Raw genomic sequence first — 9,035 nt, 5'->3', positions numbered from 1 at the left:
GGACACCTGCTAGTTACAAATATAGTGTTAGATTTGACATGTTAATGAGCCCTTGGGAAATCCTTCCCCAGCATCTTCCCTCTCTCCAAGCACAGACCTCATCCTACCATTTGTCTTTTTGTCGTGATGATGGGGGGTGAGGGGGGCGGGGAAGAGGGGTCGGCTAAGAATAGAAAATCACTGAATTACCTCTCTTCCGGACCAACCACCCTCTTAGCCTAAGTCCCCAGTTGGCAGGTTACCTAGCCAACAGCATCTCGATCGTGCACACTACGTGCACTGTGACCAGAGATCAGCACCCCTTTAGTGCTCTTCCCGCACCATCCGCAATCGGCGCCTGACTCATTAAAGACCGCCGGGACGGCTGGGCAGTGATGTCCAGCGTGCAGTTCAAATCCCACAGGCCCAGGAAAGAGGTGGGCGGCCCAGGCCTCGGAGGAACTGACCCCGAGAGACCCGCCAGGGGCCTCAGGGGGAGGGGCCCAGTGGGGCCTTTCCTCCAACCCCGCAGCCACTCAGTAGGGCGCAGGAGACACCGGAACCTCCCTCCGCCCCGGGAACGCCCTCCCCCCCCCGGATTCGGGGGAGGGGCGCCGGGGCAAAGAGACACCCCTCCCCCCACCGGGGACACAGCTAGGCCGCCACTCGCCCCATCCTGAAAAGCCCTGCAGGCCTGTGCCCACCCTCCTCCTGCGGGACTGGATCCGGTTTGGGGGGGCGGGGGAGTGGGCAAAAGGAAAGGTTAGGCTGCAATACCAACCTCGCTGTTGAAGATTTTCACAGCCTCCATGTTGTCCGTGCGGAGGCCCCGAACCCGGCGGCGGAAGACGCGACGGCCACTGCACTGCGTGGGGAGAGCGAGACGCAGGCAGCGGCGCAGCTGCGAGAAGGGGCGCTGGCGGGAGAGCGGGCCGCTGCGACCCCGGGTCAGGCGCGGAAGGGCAAGAGCTGGCGGGCAAGGGCTCCCTTAGGGGCAGCGAGGCGCGGGCATGGCCGCTAGGGCGGGCGGAGCGCCGGGCTGGGGAACACTGGCGCTGCCTGGGCGGGTCGGCGGGGGAGGGGCTGGGCCGTGGCGCCTTATCTTCTCTGCCCCGCTCCGTCTCCGTCTTCCACCCGGGAGCCGGTCCCCAACACTCTCCACCCCCTTCCTCCGCTCCCTCCGACAGGCTCCTGTTTCACCTCCCCGCTGCTCGGGCGGCAGGAACCTGCAGCGCAAGGCGAAGACGGAGGAGGAAGCGCTGGCAGCCGCGGCTGCGGCATCCAATATGGCGGCACCGAGTCGGGCCGCGTAGCTCCGAGATCCGCGGCGCCGACCAGCGCGCCCCCTGGCGGCTGGCCCACGAGGCTCGGGCGGCCGCTCGCGAACCATAGAGGAGTGCGGGCCAGAGCGCCGTCGCCCGGAGGCCCGGGTCCTCTGGCCCCGGGACCGCCCGCTCCTGGCCCCCTTCCCGCGCCCGGCCGACGCGGGAGCGAGCGCCGCAACACGGTGGAGCCCCTCGACCGACCCACGGAGGATCGTGCAAAGCGCTGCTCGAAACAGAAACCAAACGCCCCCCCAAAAACTCAAGTTTGGGGAATAACATTGTCCACGTTTGTTGTTTCTATGTGGATTTACCCTTTCGCAGACTGGCCGGGTTTAGTTACTATTGAGAACTTGACCGGACAGTGGCTTAGAGGTTAGCAGACGAAGGAAAACTTCCTAGTCATTTATTTATTTGGTAACGTTGTGCCAAAGCATTTTAGTAGCGTGGGGAGGAAACGTTAGAAACAAAAGCTTTGGAGCCTGGTGGGGGCAGAGGGATGGGGGAACACGCGAGCAGCGCGGTGCAGGAAATGCACGCTCGTAAAATCCCGGGGACTGGAGTGGCACAGACAATGGGTGCATTTGTCTGGGCGCCAGAAAGCGGAGCCCCAGATACACAAGTTTTGGATAGGTGAAAGGGAACCCATTTTGGTGGAAGATGAATTATTCTAAGGGAATTTTGCCCTAGGTTATTTGAAGTGAGAGTGAATACAATATTCCTAGATGAAACGGGAGATGCTGCTACCAAAATGCCTCCTCTCTCACTTTGTGCAATGTACCAAAATAAAAGTGAACATTTATTTAGAATTAAAAGTTGAGGCGTGTCATTGAACCGCAAGCACTGCTGTCCTCTTGCTGAGAGTGGTTTTCAGCAGTCATTTCTCCTGAATTCACTCAAAGGAAAGAGGAAAATGAGAGCAGAATGTTTCCATGGAGGATTGTTAGAATCAAGGTACTAAGAGCTGGACCCCAGAGCCCTGTGAAACTCACAGACAAAGGCCTTCACTCTTTAAGGTCTTCGAGTCACTTCTTTGACAGCTTTAAGATGGGACTGGCTGCTGAGAAGGTAAAAGAATAACTTCATCAGTTCTACCTTCAAATCTCAAATGCTGTCCCAAAGTTCTCCATGACCATTTGCCCCCAATCTTCATAGGCCAAGCCATGATGATCTTTTGCCAGGAGTTGCTGTAGCCACCTAACCGCTCTCCTGTGTGTCTGCCTATAGTCATGGCCCACATAATGCCAGTTTGGTTAATAAAGGACCGCATGTAACAGTAGTCCCATAAGACTGAAAAATTCCGATCGCCTCGTGACATCATAGCCGGATTTAACACTGGTACAACTGAATCACTCGTGTTTGTGCTGTGCTGATGTTGGTGCAAACAAACCTACCACCCTGCCAGTCATATAAAACTTTAGCACATACAATTATGTACAGTACATAATAATAAATGACTATGTTACTGGCTTATGTATTTACTACACTTTTTAATCATTTTAGAGTGTATTCTTTCTACTTATAAAACAGTATGCCGTGTTCTGCCAGCAGCAGCCTCATGCATGTTTACTGCATCTCTGCAATGAATCATTTCTCTTGTGCTTGACTTAGTCTCATGTTGTTTTATAGTCACGTGACCTATAGGTTGTAGCCTAGGAGCAACAGGCTATACCACATAGCCTAGGTGGGTAGTAGGCTAAACATCTAGGTTAGTGTAAGAGCACTCACTCTACGACGTTCCCACACCAACAAAAGGACCTAACACGTTTCTCAGAAGGGATTCCATCAATAAGTAGCTCATGACTGTAGTTCATTCTTCAGACTGGAGCCAGAGGGATTTGGGGGTTTTGGTTTTGGACTTCTTGTTTTGTTTTTAGACACAAATCAGAACAGGTTACTGACTTAATCCCTTGCTTAAATCCCTTCAAAATTCCCCATAGCATTTCAGATCCGATCATAACCTCTTACCATGGCCTGGCCACCTCTGCTCACACTGTCTTCCCCCTTGTGCATTCGGGCCACACGACCTCCTAGGTTCCTTTACAACTTGTTTTCCTACCGAGGAGGATGCTTGCATGTGCCTCTTCCTCCAGTGGGGTGCAGTTGCTTGGTTATTTGCGTTAGCTGACTCCTCAGCCTTTTGCCCTCCTGCAAGAGGTCAGCCTGCTCAAAGGAGCGTGCTAGGGCTCACACAAGTCACCCCTCGGCTCTACTCATGCCAGGTTCCCAACAGTCCCTGCTTAGGCAGATGAGGGACTGTTTAGTCGGCCTGTCAGTCATTAATGAAGGTTGACCGAATTACTTAAGCCTGGGAGATTCAAGTGCAATTCAAGCTAAGAAAATAAAATAAGGTGTTAACAAGTTATGTGACTTCATTTAGTAAGGCTTCCACACCCAGAAAGATAGCAGAGGGCATAAGTTGACCAGGGAAAGGGAAAAAAGAAAAAAGAGGACAGCCTACGTACACTCTTAAGGTGACGAGGAAGTGAAACAAGATGAAGAGTAGAGAAAGTTAGAAGAGGCTAAAGGGAGGCAGGCGGCCCAGAGCAAAGACCAAATAGTTTATGGACAACTACACACCTCCACAGTGTAGCAATGCCAATACTATAGTATATGCATGTGTATCTTAGTTAGGATTCTTATGTCCAGCATAACGCATTTGAGCTAGTGTAAGCATAAGCATAAAAGAATTCACTATTACAGTGCAGGTTTTTCTCCTCCAACCCAAAGTCAGTCAGTTAAAAATTAACTCATTAGCATGGGATCTAATCCAACATGACTGTTGTCCTTTATAAGAAGAAGAGATTCAATGTTTCAATGGTTTTCTAGGATATTCCTTTGGCTCCTGCAAAATGCCCAACTTTCCCTGCCTTCCTACCTTTGTAATGTTGACTATTGGACGTGCAAAGGAGATGACCTGGAGGACGGGTGGATGCAGGGAGGTGGAGGAGGGTAAAGGGGGGATAAATGGTGATGGACGGAGACGTGACTTCAGGTGGTGAACCCACAGTACAGTGTGCAGGTGATGTGTGTGGAATTGTGCTCCTGAAACCTGTGTAATTTTTTAACCAGTGTCACCCCAATAAGTTTAATTAAAAAGGAAGGAAAAGGTGAATAAGACATGACAAGAGTGTTTATGAAAGGAAAAGTAGCAACAACAATGAGAGAAAGGCCAAGAGTGAAGTTTTCGCCAGGAAAGCATGTTAAGGAGATGTGGTCAAAGGATTAACAGTTGCCCTAAAATTGGGTAGTTAGTAGTCTAGGTGTTTCCATTAGATTTGGTAAATAGGTTCCATTGGTGACTTTGATGAGAACAGCTTCAGTGTAGTGCCAGGCAAAATTTAGAGTGCAGCGGGCTGAGAAGTGGTTTACAAACAACTTTTTTCAAAAGGCTTGGTGTGGAGAGAGGAGAAATATAAAATGAGTCAGAGAGGACAAGGGGTTGTGGCCGTGGTCCCTAGACTGTGCACCGAGGTACCCTGATGGGCCCAGGAGCCAGCCAGGGAAACACATCGCTGCGGGGCACACTGGAGGGGCTACAAGGAAATTCAGTGTCTGCATTAGATCAAACCACATTCCTTTCGACCAAGTTATGCCTTTGTGAAGCTGGGTTTGCAAAGTTGCTGGGATGAACAGGAAGTCCCTGTGGGAAAATCACTGTGGAACGGGAAATAAGGGTGGGCACGGCCAATCTGATTTCTAGAATGGAGAAGCTGCTCAGTGCCCCAGTCACACACATCCGGTTAGTAAGTAAAATACCATTTGAGAATGAAGAGAAAATTTTCCTTCATGTTACTATGTATTATTTTTTCAAACTGATACTAAGTTGTTAGAACATAAGTACTTGTTAGGTTGGTTGACCCAGACCACATACAAATGGAACGGTGAGGTATTTATTTTATCCTAGGGGACCAAGCATGAAGAAAAATTACTGAGATACTAAGAGCGCTTTTTTTCTTCAAAATCTGGCATGTGGGGATTAAGCTAGATTTGATGTGACTTAGAAAACTAAACTCAGGCCAAAGGGAAAGGAGCGAATGGGAGGTAGCAGTGACCCCTCAGGAAAAACCTACCATGGGGAGGCGGGGAGAAAGCAAGCCCAGATCCTGCGATCTCCCATCTGGATCTCAGCTGCTCCTCAAGGGAGAGCAGCAGGTAATCCCCCAGAATGGCCACAGTGTAGCACTCTTTACACCCTCTGTCCCTGTATTGATTTTTTCCCCCTTTAAATCCAAATCCCCACCCCTCTTTGCCTCCACAAAGTGTTTGTTCTATTTTCAGATTCCTGAAGAATTAAATAGCCTTTCATCAAAAACAAAAAAAAGAAAGAAAGAAAACTAAAGAAATGTAACAATGTAAGTATGGTGCTGATTTCTACCTGTTACATATGTTTTTAAAAAATATTTCTAGTATACAGCAAACAACTAACAAAATTAAATGCTTATTATCATCCCTTTATAAGATGAAAATGAGTCTCAGAGTAGGTAAACAACCTTTGCAAGAACCCTGAGTAATGAACCAAACGGATACTAAAATCAATTACTCCTTGTTACTTACTAATTGTAACACGGTTGCCTATATTAATGGTTAATTTTTTTCCTGGGTTCAAACAGCCCTGTTTCATTTGTTTTTTTTCTTTTGCCCCTTTGACCCCCTTCACCCATTTCTCCCAACCCCCAACCCTCACCGCTGGCAACCAGCAACCCGTTTTCTGTATCTATGAACTTGTTCTTTGTTTGCTTGTTTGTCTTTAATTCCACGTGTTAGAGAGATTATATGGTATTTTTTTGTATTGAATTACAATTCAAACAAGAGTGATAACCATATTGATGGAGTGAAGACATTATTGTTAAAATGTCAATTCTCAAAGTGACTGAAAGTTTCAATGATTTTTTTTTATAAGCAATGTTTCTTTCCCTATAGAAAACAACAGGCTGATTCCAAATTTTATATGAAGATGAAAAGGATTTCAAATACCTAAAACAATTTTGAACAAAATTGGAAGGACTTACATACTACCTCTCTAAAATATCATGGTAAAGCTACAGCTTCCGGACAATGTGGTACTGGGGTATAAATAAAACAGCAATAGAAAGACTAGAAAACCTGGGAAGATAGATATAGATATTCCCACATATATGTTGTTTATTCATTTTCAACAACAGCGCCAAGGTAATCCACTGTCTTTTCAATAATGGCAGTAGAAAAAAGGGGAATCCAATATGGGGTGGGGCGTGCCTAACCCTTGCAGCACACCACAGATAAGAAGCAGGAGGAGGAGCGGCCGGCCGTGGAGAGAGGATGGGGCTGGGGGTAATGGAGGACCATCTCACGAAGGTCACAGCCACAGCTCCTGATCACTTCTTCAGTTTCACCGTTTCCTCCAGGTCCCTGCCCATAATTTGAGTTCCTTGAATGCAATATTCTGTGGTTTGATTCTAGACACTGCCTTGCTACTTCATTTTGCTGGAATGCTTTCTACACAATTGCATCTCAATTTTAGTTGGATAATTTGTATTCATTTTTCTGTTTGTTTTCTTCTTGGTCAACTGGTAAATATATACAATATTTATAGTGTAAGAATGATACAAAAATTAAAAATGAATACCTGCGTAGCCTTCTCTGAGAGGGATTCATAGGAACAATTCCAGGTTCAATGTGAGCTAGGAGGACTCACAGACTCAGAAAATAGTCATAGTCACAGTATGATTTATCGCTGTGAAATGACACAAAGCAAAATCAGCAGAGGGAAAAGGCACGCTGGTGCCAGCTTCCAAGAGCCCTCTCCCTCAGGAGTCCCACCGGATGCATTTAACTCTGCCAGCAATGAGTTGTGACAACACGGATGAAATGGTGCCTGTCTGGGAAGCTCACTGGAGACCCAGCGCCCAGGGGTTTACTGGGCCCGGACACGCAGGCTCCCTCTGCCTGGCGCACACGAAAAGTCAAGACTTCCGGAAAGGACAGCAGGTGTTTGGCCCAAACCGCAATGTCTGCACAAACATTTTAGGCATAATGGGCCGCTCTTATTAGGCAGTGGTGGGAGCTGTCCCAAGATGAAATCCTAGTTCCCAGACACCAGCCAAGGTCTAAACGTGGAGGTCTTTCTAAGGACGGCAGTCTCAGGCCTGCTGTTGATCTGTTCTGTTCAAGCCCATCCCAAATCCTGCTGTTCTGCATCTTAGCACTTCCCCTATGCCCACCAGGTAGCCACCAAAAATGAGTGTTTATTATGCCCTTGCTTTTCCCCTACATATTTATTATACGTATGTATGCCCGTACAATTTATTTTTGGCTTTGCAATGTTTTGAACTTCATATAAGTGAGGCTATATATTTTTCAATTTTTCATTAATATAATGTTTATAAGATTCATGCCTGTTGGTACCTGTGTATTCTAGTGTGTGTGTGTCTGTATGTTGTTATATGTATGCCCACATTTGTTGAAGATGGAATATAATCTTTACCTTGAAGTATTCTCTTTAAATTTGCTCACTGATGCATTATTTATATTAGTAGAAACAAATCAAATTCTATCAAAAAATAATGAATGATTAAGTTGTAAGGCAGAAGATAATTTAAAATATGAAGTATTCCATTATATAGCTATGTATCAGATGTATAGATATAGAGCTGTATAATGGATATAAGTATCTGTTTTAAGGCTATAGGACATATCCAGGTTGTGGGGAAAACAAGGCCACGATTTGAAGAGACTGATTAATTGTTCAGAAATAGCGAAGTTGATATGTTTTCATTTCTCGCTTCATAAAGCACCAAACTTACATTTCCTTCCTCCTCACCCATATTTTATAAGACCTCAGCGTTGAAAAGAAGGTGCGCATAAATCAGTGCTTCGCCCTGTGTGAATTGTTAACAAGTGGCCAAACGGTTTCTGCTTTTGTGAAGTAACCAGAAAAGACTGAAAGTGTCCTTTGGTGTCAGCTGAGGAAAGGGCTTCAGAGCTGAAGCGCAGACCCCTTCATAAGCAGACATCTTTAAAAATAGCTATGGATATCGTGACATTGACAACGTGCTGATTAAATCTTCAGATGGGGTAAAAATCAAAAACTAATCGACTAGACAGAATCGGGATTTTTTTAAAAGAAGTAGGAGATGGGAACAATGGGCTTTAATCTAAGAGAGCAAAGGAGTAGGTTCTACCTCACCCTCTCGTCTGGGCCCGCCCCCAGAGCCTTGCCGTGTAACTGGGCCCTCCTCCACAGTATAATCTTTCAAAAACACATTTTTAAAAGCTATCATGTTTTCCATTTGACATAAACAACTATACTTTTTCCCACTTTTAATCATCCATCATGTGATCATCTCGCTAGGCTTCAGATCTGTGCTGGAGTGCAATTTTCTTCCTAAACATTGGCGCTCCACACTGAACACTCCACTACAAATAAGGAATGCCCAGCTCAGAGAGGACCGGACCTATGAAGGCCTCCATTGTACTGCTATTTGGATAACTTAAAATTCCATTTGCTATTTTGAGCTCCTATATCACATCACATTTGCTGCTCGTAAGCTGTACTCCTGGTTGGTTTCTTGGATCAAGCATTATACCTTCTATATTAAACTTTGTTCTCTTAGATTAAGCCCATCACTCCAACCTACTATCTTTTTTTTTTATCCTGATTCTATCCACTCCGTTAGTTTTCCATACCTCATCTGAAGATTTAATCAGCAGACTCTCAACGCCACGATATCCATAGCTATTTTAAAAGTCTGA

At 46.3% G+C, this 9,035-nt stretch overlaps 1 protein-coding gene across 15 annotated transcripts in view; it reads right to left on the bottom strand.

Moving 5' to 3' along the window:
* Positions 1-1,264, bottom strand: part of SCAF8 (SR-related CTD associated factor 8) — a 171,622-nt gene extending 170,358 nt beyond the window's left edge. For 12 of the 15 annotated variants that reach the window (XR_006654243.3, XR_006654245.3, XR_008425498.2 and 9 more), the window contains exon 1: positions 761-1,256. Coding sequence is in view for 3 of the 15 variants with exons in the window: in XM_045188928.3 (XP_045044863.1) it covers positions 761-790 (30 nt within the window). In the remaining 12 variants the exon portion in view is untranslated. Of the gene's footprint in view, positions 1-760 lie in introns of all 15 variants that reach the window. The other 3 variants (XR_008425497.2, XM_071219644.1, XM_045188930.3) reach the window with 2 other exon arrangements.
* Positions 1,265-9,035: the final 7,771 nt, after the last annotated feature.

The sequence above is a fragment of the Desmodus rotundus genome, chromosome 11 (genome assembly GCF_022682495.2).
Source record: "Desmodus rotundus isolate HL8 chromosome 11, HLdesRot8A.1, whole genome shotgun sequence".
Classification (NCBI taxonomy): Eukaryota; Metazoa; Chordata; class Mammalia; order Chiroptera; family Phyllostomidae; genus Desmodus; species Desmodus rotundus.
The sequence above is the reverse complement of the archived record's forward strand: the minus strand, read 5'-3'. Positions and strand labels throughout refer to the sequence as shown.